This window comes from Carassius carassius, chromosome 30 (assembly GCF_963082965.1).
Source record: "Carassius carassius chromosome 30, fCarCar2.1, whole genome shotgun sequence".
NCBI lineage: Eukaryota > Metazoa > Chordata > Actinopteri > Cypriniformes > Cyprinidae > Carassius > Carassius carassius.
This window is the reverse complement of record NC_081784.1, coordinates 24,869,825-24,892,784: the sequence shown is the minus strand read 5'-3', so window position 1 is coordinate 24,892,784 and position 22,960 is coordinate 24,869,825. Positions and strand designations below refer to the sequence as shown.

Sequence of the window (22,960 nt, the reverse complement as noted above, 5' to 3'; positions counted from 1 at the left end):
TCCTTCACAGAAAACAAACACCCTCTCACACATACATCTCTCTCTCTCTCTCTCTCTCTCTCTCTCTCTCTCTCTCCCCCCAGCTCCTGAAATTCAGCATGTCATAAATCTTCCCCTCTGAATACGCCTGGCATGTTTTAAGGTTGCTGTGTCCATAATACCATATAACATAAGCACACAGCAGTTGATTGGTAGACATAAACATTGACTGCAGCTCAGACACAGTTTAGCACCCAGCTACAATTCATTGGTAAACTGAACTGCTGCTGTAAGTGAAAAATCAAGGTCTGCTGCCTCAAGATTGGACATGAACTACACCATCACAACAAGAGAAGAGGAGACAAACAGCAAAGGAGACATTTCAATTCAAACTATTCAAATTATAATATTCTTTGGGAAATTTTCGCCTAAGGTTAAAATGTGGCAGTCTAGTTACATTTCTTAAAATAGGCTTATTTTCCATAACGCAGATTGTGCAATGGAAAAGAAAACCTACACCACAAAGACTATGACCACTGGCCTGGAACACTCATGACATCATAATGTGGTCTACACTTAAACTGTAAAAATATTGATGTCCTTTTACCATGTAAAGGAAATTATCATAACTCACTAAAACACAGGTGAAACTGATACAATACAATATACAATATCAGAGCACCATATAAATTGCTAACAAAGATGTACCGGATTAAAATATAATAAAACTCAGGTTGATGATGGATGTTGTTTTTCATGTAAAATCCAGTCAAAGACACCTGGCGGCATTAGACCGGTTTGCTTGTCTTTCTAACCCCTTTGCCAACACCCTTCAGTTCAAATAATGCATTTATCTGCGGAGGTGCAACTCAGGTTACTCATTTAAAGTGCTTATTATTTATCTTCATGTTGTGTTTTACCCATTGACATCCCATTTAGTGTCAATGACCCTGCTTATACAAACTCTAATAAATTCAAAAATGGTATAGCGTGTAACACCAGTTGGTTACCAGGCTTATCCATCACAGAGCCTAACAATAGCCCGCCTCGACTGTGGCACGGCGCACTAAAAGCTTTTATGCTAAATGTGTAGCCTTGTCCAAAGAAAAGTGTGAGGGGTAAGGGCAAAATGTCCCTTATCAGATGGATTTGTTTCCTTTACATCTAAGTGGAGAGAGATTTATCTTAGACGTAAACTGCCCTGGCACATCTTCGAATCAGCTCAGATATTTGGGCGTCGTGTTTCGAGCTCCCTCACACATCAGTGAATGTCTCTTACTCGCACTTCAGCTAATCCTTCATCGGTCTTTCAACATGGTAGACATTAAATTACTGTGGAGTGGGAAATAATACTAGGACGAAAGATTTACAGGGAATATATTATTTCAATAAAATAAATATATCTTTGTAAGGGAAAACAATCACTATCAGATGATCAAATGAATTTATTTTAGAAACATGATGTAACTATACCTTCTTTACCTAAGAAATAACTGTCCAACACTGGACAAATACAACACCACAGGAGCAGTCATGTCATACATGTATCATGTTCTCCTCTGTTTGTCCGTTTAAAGAGGTAGAAGAGGCTTTTCCACTTATTTTAATGTTTAGTTTAGGGTAAGTAGCCGATGGGCTTCCCGCTGTTACCTGAAAACCTCCTCAGCAGAGTGAGTACATTTGTTATAACTGAATCTCTTGTGGAGAGGCAGTCAGCCAGTGTGATAGACTGCATTGCGCTTTATAAACTGTCTATGGACCATAAACTACACAGCAGAAAGCTTGGCTTTGGGTTGTGCATGTTCAGGAGAAAGACCTCTGGAAGCTTCAGTTACTGTAACCGGGTCACTTTCTTCACATAAAAGACATACAAGCAGGATATTTTAAGTGATCCAAAGTATATTAATATTACTGTCTTTCTCCAAAATATTCTTAACACCCCCCCCCCCAGTTGTTCCCAGTTGTGTGTCACGGTGCTAGTATTTTGGCATCATGAGTTAGTAATCCAGCCGAGTGCCCATCCCTATGTTGCATGAATGGGTGCACCTTAAAATGCTCGTGTAAAATAAACAGTCCTACTGGTATAAACTTGTCACATGGTCTAAAGCCAGATTCACAGGCAGACGTTGCAAAGCATTAAAAACAAAATATACGTCCTGAAACAATAAGCCCACAGTGAGACTGAAAATAAGAAAACAAAACAGATGAATAAATGGATAAATATAACGATTTTCAACTGGATGTATGAACGAGCCAGCAGGATAATCTATTCTGACGCCTCTGCAATGACAGAATCTGTATATGATGAGCAGCACTGTCAATCATGATTAAAAAAGCCTGCTATAAAAATAAAGACAACTTAAAAAGTTAGAACAAGATTGTACAGTTTTTGCACGTTAATGATTTGAAGCTGCACAGAGAAATATAAACGCTTTTTTTATTGATGATTGTTCTTGTGTCGAAATTGAGTATATCATTGTCTGTTTCACCCTTGAGGAGTTTGTATGTTTACAAGTGATGCGATTGTGATAAAAGTGTGAAAATGGCTCCCGTTTATAAAAAAAAAAATACAGCTACTAAAACTTATAATTAGATTTACTTAATGAACATTGCGAACACATTGCTGGTTCTATTCTGTGGATTTGCGCGTGCTTCTTCACTGCGGTAATAAGAAAGTACTATCAGTGTCTGATTCACGCGCTACGACTTCAAGGAGGGAAAGTGAAAACACGCAACTTCGAGAAACTGACAAGGTGAGAGAGCTTCGTGCTGACATTTTTACCCCGTCACGGATGTGTGGCTGATAATTATGCGCGCTGAAGGAACAGATACACTCTGGGTGTTACTTTGAAACCGTTACCGGATTTAATTCATCATTAAGAAATGGTTGTCTTAAAACGGAGCTTGATGTGTGAATAAACAACGGTTTCATTTGCAGCATTAGTGCTAGGCTACTAGAGAGAATCAGCCCAGAGCACAAAGACGCCATTTGAACAGAGGAAAAGCACACCAATGCGACGAGATAAACTATACTTCTGGTAGGACAAGATAAAAATAAAAACAAAATAAATAATAATAATAAAAAACACATACCTCATGAACATTTTCTAAATATACTGTATATTAGAAAAATATATATTTATTTACCTTTTTGTTGTCATGTAACAAGAAAAAAAAACATTAAATAAATGGTTAATCTTTTTTTTTTTCAGGTCAACTGGACTAATCTCAAGTAAACATTTCATGACTCAAATTATCAATATGTTGTATATATATATATATATGGTTAGTAAAAAAAGTAAAAAAAAATGTTTTGCTCAGGTCAACTGGACTAAGCTCAAGTAAACATTTCATGACATATATTGTATATATATATATATATATATATATATATATATATATATATGATATGTGTGTGTGTGTGTGTGTGTGTGTGTGGGTTGTGTAGGCTAAATAGCACACATTTCTTTTAAAAGATGTATGAATCCAGCACAAATGGAATACAGATTCTGCAGGCTTGGCACACATTCCATGTTTCTTTTTATTATCTCAGGCATCCATATTTTTCATTCATCCACACACATTGTTAAAATTATTTTCCAATGTATTAATTCAATATTTGGTAAACATTTTATACTTATGACTTATGACTTTATGACTTAAACTTATGATTAATTTACATTCAAAAAAGATATGAATAAAAGTTGGAGTCATATTTATTTATTTTGAAAGCACATTACCTGATTTTTATAGCTAAATTGTGTTTTGTGTTTAATTAATTAAAATGAACTAATGAAAGTGTACCACACTGTTAATTATTTTTAGACTTTAAGAAGTCCTTAATTCACCAATAACGTAATAAACCGATAAATTCTCTAATTTTACCATAATGTGTAGGGTATTTAAACTAAAAAAATTAAAATAAAAAAAAAATTCTAATAATAGGCCCCTGTAATTCAGTACTTTAATATGTATTGGTTCTTTCTGATTTATTGTTTATTTATTTATTTTCCATTCCTGGCTCTTTGTGCATCAGGTTATTGCAGCAAAACAAAGAATCGTTCCCATAGACCGAATTACAGCCTCGGAAAATAAAGAAATGAGGAGGCCACTGTCCTCGGGTCAGAGGTTTATCACTCTTCTGCTATGCGAGTGGAATTTGTGACTCTCTGCCTTGTCTCAACTTGCAGCGCACATATTTACCTAAAGCAGTCGTGACCTTTTCACCTTCGGCTCCCAGTCATGTGACACACACACACACACACACACACACACACACACACACACGGATTTTCTACTGTATCAAGAGTTTCTCTTTAGACTCAAGAAGTCTTTGGTTTTATACTTACTAGAAATGGAATTAATAATTTGAATTTTATCTTATTAGAATGTATAATTGTATAATTGTAAATGTATAATTCCACGTTTATTGCTTTGCATAAAGCAATTGCATATTAACATATTTAATGTCCTTTAAATAATTATTTCCAATATAATTTTGCCACTGCGGTTAATTTCCTCTCGAAGGGTATGTAGCCTACATATTCCGATGCACGCAAAATGAATATAATAATCAAGTGATGTACGATATATATATATATATATATATATATATATATATATATATATATATATATATATATATATATATATATATATATATATATATATATATTATTTTTTTCCTGGATACATTAATGGAATACATTAGCTAAAGTAATTGTTAAGAGTTATTTTCAGTATACGCGTGGGCTGCATTCCACACTGTGTACATTTCTGTTTTGGGCTATGACTGAATTAAGAATATATGGAATTAATAGCCTTTAATTGTTCCGTATGTAGGTCTATGTATATTTGCTTATTTATGATCGAAAAAAAGGGGTTACTATTTATACAATACTGTAGCCTATTTCTTTACTTCCGAGATCGCGCTAAAGTTCTCATAACTTGACAGGTTCTTTTAGTTTTGCTCTTTGAATGTGTGTTGCGTTTATCTTTCGCGTCGTACTTCACTGTCTCACCGGGATCAAAGCGACGAGAGAACATAAGCGGTTATTGTAAGCGAAACATAATACCTCATAACATAAAAGAGAGCGGTTTTGGCATTCATCGGGACTGCTGGGCAGGTGGGGGTCGATGAGCCCTCATTAAAGCCTAAAACAACGGCTATTATTGGATCGGATCTCACCAGGTGAAGATGGGAGCCGGGCTGGTGCACCTTCCACTGACATCCGAGGCTGCTTTACCACCTCTTGTCCTTCGTAAGCCGCAGAAGCGGTGACCTTGATAGTGGTCGAGAGAGAAAGTGAGGGAGATGTTCTACTACGCTGTTGAATGATGTGCGAACTGTAACACAGCAGTGGTCCCTCTACTTTACCTTTAAAAATACTTTTGCCATCTAAACAAATAAGTAGCCTACCGCATTTCACACGAATTAATAATAATAATAATAATAATAATAGGCTTATAATAATAGCCTATCTGTATAAATAAAGACAGAATGTAACATTTAGAGACACACACACTGGAACAGACTAAAACACGTCTTGTGTATTCATATCTGACGACAGCAGCTCTGCTGTGACATTACAGGGATAAGAGCTCAAGCTATGCATCAGTTAGAAAAAAAAACACACACACATATATATATATATATATATATATATATATATATATATATATATATATATATATATATATATATATATATATATATATATATATATATATATATATATATGGCCGAATTTGATTTGATTCCTTAACAACCCTCCCTCTGGAAGCTGAAACAAGATATTATTACTTAATTTTCGTGCTTCGTTTTGGACTCAACTTCTTAAAGCCACCAAATGCAATATGTTAACAAAAAAAGAAAAGAAAAGAAAAGAAAAGAAAAGAAAAGAAAAGAAAAGAAAAGAAAAGAAAAGAAAAGAAAAGAAAAGAAAAGAAAATCACTTGGTGTTTTAAATATATTATTCTGGTCCGTTCTAGCGCAAACAAGTTCTTGCCTTAAGTCCTCATAAACATTGTTAAAAAACTTATTACTTAATAATTTTAGTTTGTGCTGTTTTGCACACAATATGTCTCTTTATCCATGTAAACATGTTGGAATTTTGTCGAATTATCTAACTTAAGTTTTAATGCTGTTTGGTTTCACGAGATTGCACAAAAAACATTCTGTTATTTCTCTTTAACACACACACACACACACATATATTCCTTAATCGTGGAGTAGCCTAAGAAGCTGTAGCTATAATAAGCGCTCATTGAATTGAGCGGACAAGAAAGCAATCCTGCATCCTCTGACCCCCGAATGCAGCCCGCTTTCATTGATCACCCCCTTATGAGATAATGCAATTACAAACATCAATAAGGAGCTGCGAGGGGAATCATTACGTGGTGACAGTGATAAATGATAGTGCAGAAAATAGCGCGTTTCTCTCCAACAATCCTGGAGCCCAGGGGCTTTCAGGGGTGGGCGAAGTCACCAAGGAAACAGATGACATCCAAAATGGCCCTGCAGTTTTGGACACCCCATCCCTTCCCTCCAGACTTCTCTCTACTAGTCCACCAGCTGCCACAGAACATTATTCTGTGTGGTAACACGCTTGAGACGCTAGAGAAATAAAATTGCACTTTTAAACAGCCATATCAGGCATCGGATTCTCACAGTTCTGTCTATTGATTGGGCTTTCAATTTTATATAAATCGACCTGGCTGTTTATAATTATTTATTTAAGCGATTTTCTTTCTTTCTTTTTTTTTAGGTCGGTATGGTGAGATTGCCGAAATATGCATTAATTTGTCTTATATGAGTTCTTCAAAGTAAAAAAGATAATAAAAGACAAAGCGAAAAGAAGTTAACATAAACCGTTTACTTTACATATAAGCATATTTAATAATAATAATAATAATAATAATAATAATAATAATAATAATAATAATAATAAGAAGAAGAAGAAGAAGAAGAAGAAGAAGAAGAAGAATTTATTACAATTTTATTAAATACTTAAGTTAAACTAATGCGAATGTTGCTTTGGTTGTTAAAACACTTTCATTCTTGCACTTATTGCGATTGCATACACACACACACACACACACACACACACACACACACACACACACACACACACACGCACACACTACAATGCTTTAAAACGACGATTCCTTATATAGCTTCCGTTGTTTCCTAATCATATGGTCTACGGTAGCCTATAGCCAATGTTCTTGACATATTTGTAGAACTATGTTTTTTAATTTCATTGTTATTTTATTTAGGCTACTACATTTCTAGTGAAACAAAATAGTTGTGGGAGAATGTAAATGGGATGCAATAATGTTTTTTTTTTTTTTTGTTTTGTTTTTTTGCAGTATTTCTAACATACAAAAATAAAATACAATAAACTAAATAAATACATAAAATAAAATAATCAATCAAACACTGACACTGACACTGACACACACACAACACACACACACACACACTTCATGGAGTGGACATAGCCCTCTCAAATAAGACCAGTGAGTGGACCACATTTGCATCTGCCACTGCAGCGTGCTGCGAAGACACATGACCCTTTGTGGAAGTTTTCATACTGAAGCAAAACTACTTGAATACAGAGTACAGATGACAGAAACATGCAACAGCACAGCCCATGCTGCTCTTTAAGGGAGGCAGAAAGTCCAGTTTGGGCACCTCTGTGCTTATGGAACAAATTTCTTTCAGTCATTACTCACAGAGTTCAGTATGTGGCCAAAGCCAGATAAAAGCTTTCTTCTTTTTTCTCAAACAACAGATGGAAAAGGCGTCGTCCTTATGTCTTTTTCTGCAGATAAATGAAGAAAATCAATAATCATGCTCATTTACAAAGGTCACGAAACGCTCATTAGGAAACTTGCCTACCCAGTGGGAACAGAACAGAACTAACATGTTTTTAAACTAATGTTCTGTATGTAGATATTATCCCTGATAGCCTATGTAGCCTATTAAAAATGCATCAATTTGAAAAGGTCTAGCTGTGCATTAGCAGCATATAAAACACGCAATGGTTTATTACAGACCTATTATTATTACACAATATCCTAGCTACGTATTAAAATAGTTAATTACAACAGTAACAACAATAAACAATCGGTGCTTAAAAAAAAGGAATGAAATAAGCCTAAACAATTTATGGCATAGGCTATATAGTGTTCATGAATAGTAGTTGTTATATGGTAATATAAACAGTCAGCCTGACGAATTTGACTTTATTTATTTAGCCTAAGCTAGCCTGCGTAAAATCATTAAATATATACCGATATATATATATATATAAATTTAAATAATTTTAGTAATCGAATTTTTCAGACCATAATGTAGATATATATCTGGGTAAACTTCAAGATATAAAATATATATGCCCCTTAAGGACAGTTTTCCAGATCCCCTAAAGATGGCAGTCAAACATGGGCTTTATCTTCGTGTCTCCAGAGCACCGAATGGCGGACGGTCGAGGAATTCAAATCTGAGGAGCTGAAACTGTGTCATTAAAACGTTGCCTGTGTTCCGCGTTGCCTGAGAGCAAAACATTCAGCGAAGAGAAGGTAATAAAAATACAATGGCGACAGAAAACTGAGGGACAGGTTAAAGAAAGGGAACTTATTGATTTATTATAGTTTAGCATGGCATCACCCATTTAGTTATAAACTGGGTAAGCTTTTCAAACATTCCCACAAGAATATAGGCTACCACATTTCCCTGTAGTGGTCGTATAGAATCCATCGTAAACATACATTTAGAATAGTTGTGTCTGATTTAGAATTATTTAAGAGCTCGGTTTTCGCGGGTAGCTTGGAAACAGCAAATGATAATGCCGTTTCAAGTGCTCTTGACGGAGCCATTGAGTGAGTGAAATAAGGCGTGAGGGGGAACTAATCTTCCTGTTAAATGTTTGTGGCAATTTTACCTAAATGAATTTTAATGTTAAACGAGGGATAATTCTTACTTTATCTGTCCCTTCACCTCATCTAGCCCTCCGTTTGAGCCTCCTTCGAACGGCCCACATTTGTTGCTCATTAGCAAACGTATAACGTTGAATTAGCAGCTTTTAGACAAACATTTCAATATATAGGCCTACAGTAGTTGTAAAGTTGGACTCACCTTGTGCATTAAGAGCCTCGATCATGTTCAGACCATGTTCACATTTTACCTTAATGTTTTCTAATAACTCGCATTGTGTTATTAGACTTAATTAGCCTAAAACAAACAATTTGTAATTACATACTACTCATAAAATAACTTCCTGTTCATTTGTGTTACTCAGAATTTAAATACTCAGTGGACACAGATGAAAGGTGTCACCCAAAAATTTGCAATGGGATTGGACTGTTTTATATCATTCTCAAATTACAACCCTTGGCTGAATCTATAGGTGGTTTATAAAGCCATTTGATTCAAACACCTACATAAGTTTTGATCATATCACAAATTTGAACACTTGTAAAGTTTGGAGAATTAGATCAGATTTGGAAGTAGATCAGGAGAATTTTGCAAGGGTAGCAATCAAAAAAAGAAAAAAAAAGCAAATCAAAGTAAAAAGAACATTGGCTATATAATAATATAACTATTTTTAAGATTTTAAATATAGAAAATAAAGAAATGTAATGTTCAATAATAGAGTACTACACTGTTATTTCGTATCTGAAAACCTTGTTAAATTAAATAACCCAAACTATTTAAATGATTTACAGTATTTTGTGAATGACAGTCATACACAACCTGAAAGTTTTGGCCAGTTAACATCCTCAAATGAACCAATCCTTATGTCAAATTAAAGGCTTAGAAACCACAAATATATGAAAAATAGTTCCCCCTCTTTTTACACAAAATTTATTCATTTACAATGTATACATAAACTCTTCAAAATTCAAACAAGTTATAGCAACAAGTAAAACCAATATCCCAAAAAACAGGTTTGCTTAATCAAAAGAATCCCAAATCCCATTTTTAACTTAAATTCTAAAAGTTTGATGGTTTGGCTTTACACACACACACACACACACATGCTTGTTCTTCACATTCAGCTTCTCACACATCCAATAAAGGCAAGTGAAAATAATTTCCATTTGTTCCAATGATGTGTGGGCAGTACAAATTGGGAATGCAAAATGGAGACCTCCTGAAAGGCAGGAGGATGTGGCTCAGACAGGTGGACAGCACTCAGTTTCTTCCTAAGGCTGTGATGGATCATGAGAAATCTGCCCTCCTGCAGGACAAAAAAATTAAAATAAAAAATGTCCTGGCAAACATGTATTCAATGAATTATTAATTTATTCACTTTTTTTTTCTTGTTTAAACGCAAAGTGATTTATGGAGGATGCCAAACGTCTATGGAAATGGCACACACATAGTGTGGAAAGAAAAAAATGTTCACATCCTTTTTTTAAAAAATCTATTAGAAACAACTTAATATGCAGAACAATAAGATAGCATTTACAATACTTTTTTCCCAGTTCATACGAAAGTCCAATGCAATTGTACAACAGTATACAGTATGTCCTCATCCCTCTACTTTAGAGGCTGATATAGTAATAAATTCACTCTCTCTCTCTCTTTTTGTTTCTACGCAAAGGGCACCTCCTTTTAAAGTGTCCTATAGTATACAGGAATCGTGCTTCTTTCTTAGTCCGAATCTATAGCCAAGATGCAAGCTTCTCCATCTCTGTAACAAGTCAGTATATAATCGTGCTTGGCAAGCCCCAGAAAAAACAATCGCAGCTCCTCTTCTATCCGTAGCAGTCATTTAAAGAATCCATTTTAGTAAATTACTGGGCATGGATGTCCATGAATTGTCCTCCCATGGTAGGGTCTCCTGGATTGAACATAGTGGGGCTAGAGGCTGACATGGGCATGGCAGGGTGAGGTGGTCCTCCGTGCATTAACATCGCTGGGTGGTGGGGATGTCCAGGGATGTAGGAACGCATGGGAGGGCCGGGCCGCAACTGAGCAGGGTGGTGGGGCATCTGGGAGGCACTGTAGCCTGGTTGCCCCATAGCCATACCCACCGGGCCACTGTGTGACAGGTAATCCCCTGGCATGCCTTGTAGTCCTAGGGAAGAAACAAAGAGAAGAAGATTATAGCGATTATTGTTGATGCATTTGGAATAGTCATAACATTGTATATATTATATTTTGGGAGGTCATCAATCCAATTGTTTCCTTTACAAGGAAGGTTTGACTCTGCAATCACAGCAACTGAAAGAATATGAGTTATGTGGTTGTAAGAGAAGCCTTGGAGAGGACCATCCTCTGTAATGAATGAGACTAGAAGAGGAATCCGTGTAGTGGGAGTGTGGCTCTCTATGGACTAACTCACTGGCCTGAACATAGCACTTTACTGCTGCCTGCACCAGGGATCTCTACTCAGTGCCATATCCATCAGATCTGGAATCTGCCACTGTCATACCTGACTACTCAACTGGAAGGTTGTCCTTCACAAATGTAAGGTCAATCAGGAGGTTGATATCTAGCTGTTATTAGGCTTTATTTGCTAATTTTATATTCATCTCAGAGAACAATGCTATGATGAAATCTTTATAATTGGCTCCCCTCTGGATAACAGTGACTATGATGTGTTTATATTTTAAAAGGCACTGACTTGATGATAATTTTACAACAATTATTTGTCATCCATAAATCTACTCTCTCTTTACATTTTAATCACATGCTAGTAAAGGTTGTACCTTCGAAATTATATGAATGTGAAGTCTATCACTAACTGGCACATAGGAGGAAATGAACTGCTACGTGTCCACGAGCTAAGTCTTTATGCCAGAGGACGCCACAACAATGACAAATGAGGTAAAATAAGCCATGCCTTTATTCTTCATTCTCCCCACACTTATCTCACTTTAAACACAATGAGCAAAGTTCTGTGGCTTGCTCTGAGAGCCCCTCAGAGAAACGCCACCATTGTGCTTAAATTAAAGACGAAAGGTGAAAATTTACAAAGGCTGTCACTTGAGAGGCCTCACCTGGGTGCGTGCACGTGCCACAAGCAGAAAGGCTACTAACCCTGTGACAGCGGCAATACAAAGCAACAAATCAACCTCAAGTTAAAAAAAAAAAAAAAACTGCCCTTTTGTTATTGCTTTGGTTGTAGGTCATTAGGTTTCAGCCATAGAATGGCATATATAATGGTTGGTGTTTTGCACTAGCATGTGAAGCGGTAATCTCTATGCCTCTGCAATTATTTACTACTAAAGCCCTGACCTGAGCTTTTGAGGTGTCATCAGCTGTATTTGATTTCAATCCTTGAACACGTTGTTTGGCGAGGAGGGAAAACATCCACTTCATCAGAAAAGCTATGCTTGGATGTTAAAAGGGCACACGTTGCAAATGTGGTTTATCACTTAATAAGTCAATCAATACATTGAGTTCCTTGCCTGTCTATTTTCAGAAGTGCCATGGGACCGAATCAACAGGGGATGTTTGACATAGACAATACACGAGCCAAATCCCAGAGGACCCTTTCCCCCCTTAAAAGTAAAAGTTCAGAGCAGAAAATGGGTACCTTGACCCTGCAGAAGGTTAACAAACTTCTGCTTAATGAATGGGAGCAATGAAATTTCAGACAAAGGAGTCTCCAGCAGAGCTTCCAGCTCACCAGAGCATACCAGCTGCATTCAAGTATGGATGGGGAGGGAAACATTTTTGTCCATATGCCCATAATTAATGCTCTCTGTGCTCACTATTGTCTTGAAAGTAAAATGAAAAAATTCTGGCCACCCTTGGCTAATTTTGTTGAAGAAACACAAAGAACGGTATGGGGGGAAATAGTCATAAAACAGTCATTCCCTCGCTTATCAAAGGCTCGCCCTCTTCTGGTTGAGTAGTTAGGCTTTATCCACGCTGACAGGTGTATTGTTTTGGAGAGCTATAAGCTCTATAATCGTCATGGGCAGAAAGCATAACGCTTTGCTAAGTAGGTTTAATTGGCTTTGGTTTTAAGTAATGTTGCAGTGTGACTGCTTGGAACACCTTCATTTTAGGTTTTGGGACTTCCCAGCAAATAACTGCTTAATCTCGCCTTGAGGAGAATTCCTCAACTAATGAAAATCGCTTATAAAATATAATGAATCCTTGGTCTCTTAATCAAATAAGGTTTTTTTAATAACCTATTAATTTAATTGGTTGCGAAGTATAAAACACATCACTTACATTTAATTGACCTAGAAACTATAGTAACAACATTTAAATTAGACAAGCTAGGAAATGCCAGCGATGAAGCCATAAAGAACAGGCATTCTTCACCATGGCGACATATTTCTGTCACACTCTGCCTTCTTTTCTTTCCTCATTTACCCCTCTCGCCTGCTCTCTTTTCCCCTCAACCCATCTCATCTAAGATTCTACACGCGGCCCAATTACAGAATTCAGCAAGCAAATTGAGGCTGTTTAAAGCAGGTTTCTCTCGTCTCTTCTGGGAACTACAGCAGCTAAGCAGCCATTTGGACACCGGGAAACACTCTCAGTGTTTAGATACGCACACAAAGTGGGCACGTGACAATTTAAAAGCACAGAGCTTGTGTCATCAGCCTATGACTCTCAGTTAAAGACAGTGAAGTAGAGAGTTTCTTTGACAACAGAGGTATTCTGTGCTTGGCTGCATTAATGATCACTATTTTTTTATACTGAATAAGTCAAATCCATTTGTCACACCGCTTGTGATGGCATATTTAATTTGGATATAGTCAATTAGGCTGGACTAAGCTGTGTACCCTGCTGTGCACACCTCCATTTTGCACTCCTTCATCTCCTTTGCCTTTGCCATTAGTAATCCTATTAGAAAGGACAGACAAGAAAATAGTGGACCAAGTCAGGGTCGATGGAAGCAGCTCCACCTAAAACATTCCACGCAAGACTGACATAATTTCCAAATGTGTGGCTATGTATTTGGCTGCAGGGTGAGAGAGTGATTCTTTGTGCGTTGCCTCGCAGGTTGGTGTATAAATGTAACTCATGCATCAACTGTAGGGAGACAGATTTATGACACTTTGGGGACATGCACTTTTCTCTCCTTGCGCTGCTGCAGACTGCTTACATTTGGCAATCAGTCTGTTGCTATGGTAACACACCCCTCCCCTTCTCTGACCAAAACCCCAATCTCAATCCCCCCACCTTCCATTGCCTCTTTCCCCACACAGCTATTCCTCCTCCTGCTCTCTTTCTCTTTCACCCACACTCATTTGCCCTTTTTATATGACTTTATGCACTGTTTAGTAACATGGACAAAAATGTTCAGAAGTAAGAAAGGGCTGCACAGATCATAAACATACACAAGCACAAAAACTCCTGATGAGAGTGAGTCACCCACAAGTACAGGAAATATTAGTATTGATAAGCAGGAGAAAACAGCTTGTTTTCTGGAGGAAAAGAGACATTTTTGTTTCTCCCATTTCGTAAACGCAAGTCAAATTTATTGCTGAAAACATGATGTGTTTTCGGTGACCCTGCTTTTGTACTTACTTCCCCCATTGCTTTGCGATTGGTTAACTAGAAGGTTACATGTAGTGCCACTGTCCCTCCATGCCCATATTCATGCCCATCCCACTCATAGGCCCTAGAAGGAGAGAAAACAATCGAAGAAAAAGATGCCGAAAGATGAGAAAATCAACAGACCACAGCTCAGAGACAGGAGGTAAAGAAACAAAAGCACAATCCCCCATTTATTAAAAGTAGAGAGAAGAACACCATATGGTATAAATAAGACAATATTTGGACCCTGGACCAAAAAACCAGTCTTAAGAGATTTATACATCATATGAAAGCTGAATAAATAAGTGTTCCATTGTTGTATGGTTTATTAAGATCAAACAATATTTGGCTGATATACAACTCTTTGAAAATCTGGAATCTGAGGCTGCAAAAAAATCTAAATACTGAGAAAATCGCTTTTAAAGTTGTCCAAATTAATTCAGAGCAATGCATATTACTAATCAAAAAATAAGTTCATGGTTCATATGAGTTAATAAGTCAATAAGTTCATATGTTCATTGAACATGATCTTTACTTAATATCATAGTGATTTTGTCATAAAAGAAAAATCTTTTTTTTTTGTTTTGTTTGTTTGTGTGTTTTGTGGCTATTGCTAAAATATACCCCAGTGACTTAAGACTGGTTTTGTGATCCAGGGTCACCTATAAGTAAACAAACAAGTAAATACTGCATTCAAAGGCCAAAGGTTGGAAGGAAGCCTAGCTTTGTATAAATCCTGCAGCTTAACTGGCAAGGGAGGGGGGTGAGTGGTTAGCAACAGTGACCAGTTGCACAGGGTGGTAGAAGCTTGGATTCACAGAGAAGAGCAAATTCTAGTAAAATGGGTATTAGAAAGCCAAGGTCTCAGAAAGGAAACATGAAGGGACAAAGGGGTGTAATGCACTGGACCACACCTGTGCTAGCCAAGGGTCTTAGAATCAGACTAAGAAGGAGGTAGTGAGGAAGAGAAGGAGGGGGCTTGTGAGAAGGTGGGAGATGTCAAAGGAGAAGACATGCCAAGGTCTTACCAGGTGGTCTGATTCCCATGTGCTGCTGGCCGTCCATCACAAAGCCTCCCATGGGCTGACCATCTGGGTTGTAGGGAGCTCCTTGACTTACTGAAGGAGAGCATGGTCAGGGAATTTGGGGCAAGCGAACAGTGGTCAATTAGTGCTTTTAATTAAGTTTAAGTCACTGGAGAAACATCATCTGTTAACACACATGCAGACTAAAGCATTTAACACAGTTTCTTTGGATTTCATGAGAGATCAAACATTTGACAGAACATGCCCAATGAAGCTTAAATACTAGAAAAAAAAAAAAAATTAAACAAACCCTAAGCCTATTTTCTATAGATACAGGAAACATTTTTAGACAACACAAAAATATATGAAGAAAACCTAAGTGATTTTTTTTTTTTTACCCACACAGGCTAACTGAGAAGTACTTACCGTGAGTTCACGCTGTTGTGAGTGTGAGTGTTTGTTTGTATTTGTGTGTGTGTGTGTGTGAGTGTTTGTTTGTATTTGTGTGTGTGTGTGTGTGTGTGTGTGTGTGTGTGTGTGCATGTGTTGGGGTTATTTGGTCAAAAACAACAACTCAACCCCAATGAATGCCTTTGAACTTTACTGAGTCCCTAATGCAACCCTGCCCCCTGAACCCTATTACAGGTAATAAACTTTACAGCACTCCACAACAAGCCATGCACCAGGGACACTGTTCACTAACAGGAAGAACTGAACTGGGAGGCAAACATTGCCACTACAAAATAAAATATGAAGTTTAAAAAAATAAATAAATATAAAGGGAAAAAGTGTTTAATATCCTCTTTACTTGGCTGAACAACTCTCAAATGTGCTCCAGTATAATGCATGGCATTGAGAGGATCCAGTTATAGTTATTGTTTCAATACTTTAATCCACCGTGTGCGTTTGCTTGCTTCTCTTCGTCACTGGGTTATATAGTGCCCAAGTCAGCATGATTAGTGCTTTGGGTTAATTGGATGGATTTTAGTGGTCAATTTTTGTTGACATCCAGGCTGGGCTAAGTATTTACCGGCAGGTGGGCCTCCGGGTGCATGGCTTGCAGGGGGCTTTCGCCTGCAGGATTTGAATACAGAAACTATGGGGGACTTGCCTGCTCGGTTGGACTGGTCGATCATGGGCTGCACTATTCTTCTTCTTGCGTTAATGAACCTATAAAAAACAAGGAGATGCAACGTATGACTGCAAATTCACTGGAGTTTTTGCTGTCTTTTTCTGTAAACAAAGTCACGTCCAAGCCTGTTGCTGTCCAGATCAGCCCAGATAGCTAATCAGAGGGGTAATTGAGGGATTTTTTCTCTAATCCTCTAGTACTCCAGTGGGAGTGTCAATGAGTTGTTCCATAACACAGAAATGTTTACAAAACTTATGACTTGTACCAACTTGTGCTAGCTTAATATATATTGCCTACTAAGTAAAGTGCACAAAAGCACTTTGACGAAAAGTCTATGTAGTTCAAGAGACTCCTTTTCCTTTTTTTAACATTTTTATTTTAAACCACTGAACCATTCAAACCCTGATGCCAGATGTAACATAGTTGATATACACCACAGGAATTAATGTGTTTAAGGAATGTTTGCTAACAGAAAATTGTTGCATTGTCAAAGAAAACAAGTACAAGTCATGTTTTCTTTTTCCCTGAAAACTGTATGTTCAATGAGGAGACCCATCCCCTGCCCCACCAAAAAGAACAGGCTGATCTGCAATTCTGCATATTGTGCATAACATTTGTGACAAAAACATATCTGGCCCCTGTAGCTTCTGACCCCCAGCCTCCTTGCACCATACATCGGAGTGGTCTGGCCTTGTTCTGCCTAAATCCCCTCTAGTGACCCTGTGACCCTGGTCACCTCCAGGAGACCATGCTCAGGGGTTCCAACTTGATTTATGTCCTCCTGCTGTTACCACAGTTGGACACTTCCATTGCATCCTTTAAAGGGGGAATTAGTAGACTTTTAAGGAAACAATAGCCCCGCTACTCTTTTCAGGCTGAGAAAAACAAGGAGAAAAAGAGAAAGTGAGAAATAATGAGAAGGGGCAGGATTAACAGACAAAGAAATGTTATATAGATGCATAGGCATCTAACAGATCTAGATGCTAGATGCCAGCTAACAGATCATTCCAGCTCTAAATTTTTGCTGCGTTTAAGCCATTGGAACATACAACTGTAAACAACATACAATTTGGATAATTAACTATATTATTATTAATATCTTAATATTATTAATATTCATAATTTAATTAATAAGTGTACCTTTTGAGAAAATGGTGAATACAGAAATAAATAATAATAATAATAATGAAAAAGTGCGCCACTCAAGAATGTTCCTTTAGATTTTAGAAAATTTTAGGCACTCTTCATGTTTACTATAATAAATGGCCTCTCCTGGCATAAAGCTTTAATAGAATGTTTTTGTTTCTTTAAATTTATTTGATCAGAGATCAGAGAACTTTCTCATATATTTATCACCAATATCACTCTAAAACATAACCTTAAAGGCTTGTAAAAAATAAAAAATAAAAAGATCCGGGGAGGAACATACTGACATGGCAGTGCATCATCAAATGAGAGAATGTCTGGAGCTTTATCACCAGAAGCTGGCTGGAGAGCAGGGGGAGTAGGCTAGGCATTCCTTTTACTGCCTTCATCTCAGGCTGGGGTCAGGGGGGCAGGGGGGGGGCACTGTTGTCTATCTCCTGACCTCTGCCGTTTGGATTTTCCCCCCTCACTCACTCGCTCGCTCTCCCTCTGCCTTTTTTCCACTCACTTGTTTTTTTCAGATTGTGGAAATGGCTGTTCTTTCTTTCTTTATTTCTTTTTTAAAGGTATCTTAATCTTCCTCTCCCATTCCTTCTTATATCTATGACCAGATGCACCAAAAGCTGTAACAAAGGACAAGTGCTACACAATACCAGGCAGGGGGATGGAGAGATGGTGAGGGTGAAGGAGGGGGTGTAGGAGTATGAGGAAAAATAGAAAGAATGGTCATGCTCTGTTCTGTGAGTCAGGCGGACGCCCTGGTGCTGACGGTTAAGAAGGCAATCAAAAGGAGCAGAGAGCCATACGGGCCAGGCCAAAGCTGGAGCCTCCATTAGGAGTAAAAGTTCACCTTTGCGCGACCTCTCCGCACTATAGGACTGCATTTATGGCCTGTTCAGTTTCTACTTCCCATAGGCACACAATGAAGCCAACTATTCAGCCCAGCTTGGGACAATGGGGGCTATTTTAAAGCAAAACGCCACTAGTGGCACCAAAGTAGGGTAAAAATAGGAGGGTTAAGAATACACAGCTTCACTAAAAGGACGAGAAAAAAGGTTGAGATGAGAGTGTTTGTGAGCCAAATGAACCTTGATAGAGGTTTAGTTCTTCACATTCTTTTAGCACGTGTGTGTGTTTCATAAAGTGTTAGAGCAGTTATTGCTCATTCTACTTTACTGACAGTCAATCTGATCTTTGTCGGGTCTGCCAGGGCCTCCGCTAATATCCCACTCTCATTACAAACGCACAGGTGTAGCACGAACGCCACGTGAAATGGCCAATTAAAAGCAAGAAATTGTCTTTTTCATCAGCTGCCTTTGTTGCGTGACCAATTAGGGAATAATTTAATAAGCATTGCTGGAAAGATCCAGATTGAAGATACAAAAGGTTATATTTCAGTATGTCTATCTAAATGCATATGAAGTACGTCATTTTTTCTCAGATATGCCCTCTACGTACGCTCTCTACCTCTGCCTCAAATGTAAACTGTGTGAGGGGGCGCATGCTTGACTACGGAGGACCAATTTCACTCATGAAATCGCATTTCAACACATTCTGCTACATTTACATGTATATTAAAAACCCACAAACAGGCATATCAGTAATACCGATGGAATAGAATGATCTGATGATTCAGATCTGCATCTGTGGCTCTACAGGAATCTCCAGTAAAAAGATATAGAAGATGTTATGGTTTTAGGATAATTATTAGTTGAAATAAAGTGTGCTTTATCAACTTAGTCAAAGTGGTAACTCTGTGTTGGGTAGTAACTGGTTAAATATATATATATATATAAGCATAATATTTAATGAAATGCTTATGTTCATTATTATGAACACAGTGTTGAAATTAGTGTGCTTTCTAGTTTTTGGCTATGAATTCATTGGTACAATTTAATGCTGTCATCCTAATTGAGATGTTCATTCATTCAGAAACAATTATTCAGTTTCATTCAGTTTTTGTCCCAGTTTTAAATGATAAAAAAATAAATCATACTTAAAATGTAAAATATAATTTGACATAAAATAGTTACACATTTAAAATTAGGTTGATTCCTAGCTACAATGTACAGTACTGTAGTTTGCCATGTTTTGCTAGCTTTTAAAGTAAATAACTTTCAAAATTATAGCTCAATTTGAGTTCAACAGTTTCAGATAATAATATGTAGCTTCTATCTTGGCAAACTACATTTTTGAAGTAGCTTCCTCCACACCGTTTAACTTGCTAACTGCAATAATTAAACTAGCTAATCATGCAATAAGACCCCTCTGGTGAAACCAACATTATTATCAGTATCTGCTCTGGAGATCCATTTACTTAAGTAATTAGTAATTCACATGTTGGCATGCCTCAAGACAAATTTCATAAATACGAGCATCACATCTCGACCTAAAAGTCAAAAAAGTCCACCTCGCTCCAGCTCCTCCTCTCTCCAAGTCACTCTGGGGTCAGTTGCTATGGCCTGCCTTTGCTTAAATAAACTAGTCCAGCTGTTTGCTGCACAAATTCTATTTACACTCTTGCCTCCCCCCAATGCACCCGCTCTCTCACTCACTCACTCACTCACTCACTCACTCACTCACTCACACACACACTTACATTTACACACTTCTTTTAATCAGTGCACAGCAACCCAGGCCTGGAGGAGTGGTGTTACCCTGTTCCATTGCTGGAAACAGACGAGGGGGAATGGGGCGTACATAAAGGACCAACTTCCAAACACCCCTTCGCATCTCTCACCTCAAACAATTCCATTCAGCCACATCACACCCCTCTTCTTCCCCTCGCACTGCATATTCCTGCCTTTCTCACCTCTCTTCACATTCTTAATAACATCAACCTCCCCCACGGCCCCTTCCGCTGCTTCTTATGCCACGTTTCCACCGCAGGAACTTTACCCAGGAACTAGGGACTTTGGGGTGGTACTCGGTGTGTTTCCACCGCAGGAACCAGGAACTAAATAAAGTTCCGGGTTAAAAAATGCCCCTCAGAAAGTCCCTGCTGGCGAGGTAGTTCTTTTTCAAAGTTCTGGAACTTTTGGGGGTGGGGCTTGGGCGCTAAACATGCTGATTGGTTGAGTTCACGCAGCACTGTGCTTTCAACCACCATTTATTCGGATCATTTTAAAAATATTACTGTTATTGTGTCATGAAATGTAATTTTAAAAATGTATTTCAGGCGAGAATGTAGTTGTTTAAAACTCAAATCTGCGGTTTATTCATAAAAAGACAGCACCTACTTAAAAATGTGTTTCGCCGATTTCGGAGACGGTCAGCTCCACGCGATCAGCATGAGCTCAGTAATCATGTATTTGCTGAGAGCACTCTCACCTCCCCTAGACCTTCTGATATGTGCCGCTGGCTCTGATGTCTCTTTAGTGAGTAAACATAAAATATCATTTGTTTTGGGTGAATCTAATAGGTAATCTTTGGTCTGCATTCAATTTATCTTTATGTTAAAATGAAAATAAAAAAGGCAAATTGGTATATTATTTCGTTTCATTGTAATGATTGTATATATACACATTTCCCTGAACTAAGTTTATTCCTGCAGCTATTATTATGTTCAAATGAAAACGAAAGGAGGAAGTGGTATTTGATATCCTATTTCGTTTTATTGTAAATAAACAGTGTGGAAAATTGCAGTAGCCATGGTCAACTGACTGAAGTTATCAAGTATGCTGCTGTTTGCAGAATTACCGGATTTGCATCGTCGCGGACATCACACTCCTGAGTCTAATGCACAAAGTCTGAACTACCGAGGATGCAAGTCCAAAATCAGCGTACTTTTTATTGAGAAACGCGCACAGACCTTTATCACCAGACTATTTGCCTAATCTTCCCGGTACTTTAGACCGCGGTGGAAACGCAGAAAGCAACAGGTCTGGGGGGGGGGGGGGGGGGGGTAATTTCGGGGTAATTTCGGTGGAAACGCTGCATTAGACTGGTCTGCGGTGGTGAAATCCCATAAGAAGAACCCACTCTTCTGGGTCTAGGGAAGCAGGGGCCATGTACATACTATACCTAAAGATGGGTGTGAACTTGTTGTTAATATAGTGATGCCATTTTTCTTTAGACACTTACAGCTCTGAAGTGTGGTGCTAGAAAATAGCAGAAACATAGGCATGTGTCTTGACTTATTTGCAAATGTAGCTGTAGTTGCTTACACCATCTAATACCAAACTTGCTTTCTTCCAGGTTTCTTGTATACAACTGTGAGATTTGCATAGCTATCATCATGTTAAACCCCAATATGGGGGATTCAATCTCACATTTAATTCTAGTCAAAATCCCAAAAACTTTTAAATGTGTATGTGGTCAGAGATTCCCAGACTTTACCGGGATTACCTGGTCCACTTTAGCAGAGCAAAACAGCTTGGCCAAAGAAAACAGAGGAGATGTAAAGGGGCTTTTTGGGAAGTCTTAAGTAGCGGCTGGTCTAATCCTGTTGCATCAGCCCCCCTCCAACGGAGGCTAGCCATTACTTCAGCAAACTCACCCCTGGTGCACCCCCACAAGCTCCTCTCACTAAACAAAGTCGAAACCTTTCCATTAACAGAGCTGTGAAGTCCTCTCTAAAGCCGCTTTTAAAGAGTGGGGCCGCAGCCTGGGGCCCGAGGAACATACTTTATAAACACATAGCTCGTCTGTGAGAAAGAGAGAGGGGTGCAGCAGAGATTGCAACGAGTTGCTCAAAAGAACAACACAGCCAGGAAGACATGAAAAGTTAAGACCAGAAAACCTCCAGCTTGTGGTGAGAAGAGGACACCATTGCTGTGATCAATCTCTGTTGCGGCATTCAAACGAACACTGAAAAACAAAGCAGAGTGCCACTGCTGCGAGGTGCTGGACATGCTTCAGAGACAGTTCCCCACTCTTCTAGAGCCAGGGACTATGAGGTCATTCTTGGCATGAACACGGCTTGCTTGCTCTCCTCTGATTCCCCACCCAGTCCAGAGAGAGCAAGAGAAATAGAGCACTAATACATCAGTGTGAGAGGGCACCCTCATATGCCCACTTCACAAACACAACATTGGAACACCCTTCATTCCATGATGTTGAGTATCTCTGAGGGCTTTTCATGCAGCCTGATGCCAGAGGCAAACGCTTGGGCCAGAGGGCACTGCCTCTCCGTCTGGGCAAACATGCAAACAAACAAAC

The 22,960-nt window shown here is 38.2% G+C and overlaps 1 protein-coding gene across 2 annotated transcripts in view; it reads right to left on the bottom strand.

The window, feature by feature from the left end:
• Nucleotides 1-9,834: 9,834 nt before the first annotated feature.
• LOC132110959 (homeobox protein Meis1-like) overlaps nt 9,835-22,960 on the bottom strand; it is a 63,386-nt gene continuing 50,260 nt past the window's right edge. Inside the window, exons 10-13 of one of the 2 annotated variants that reach the window (XM_059518100.1) lie at nt 16,630-16,692; nt 15,526-15,611; nt 14,489-14,582; nt 10,929-11,069 (exon numbers count right to left, since the gene is read on the bottom strand). In XM_059518100.1, coding sequence (XP_059374083.1) covers nt 14,524-14,582; nt 15,526-15,611; nt 16,630-16,692 — 208 coding nt within the window. In that variant the 3' untranslated portion in view covers nt 10,929-11,069; nt 14,489-14,523. Of the gene's footprint in view, nt 11,070-14,488; nt 14,583-15,525; nt 15,612-16,629; nt 16,693-22,960 lie in introns of both variants that reach the window. The other variant, XM_059518099.1, reaches the window with a different exon arrangement.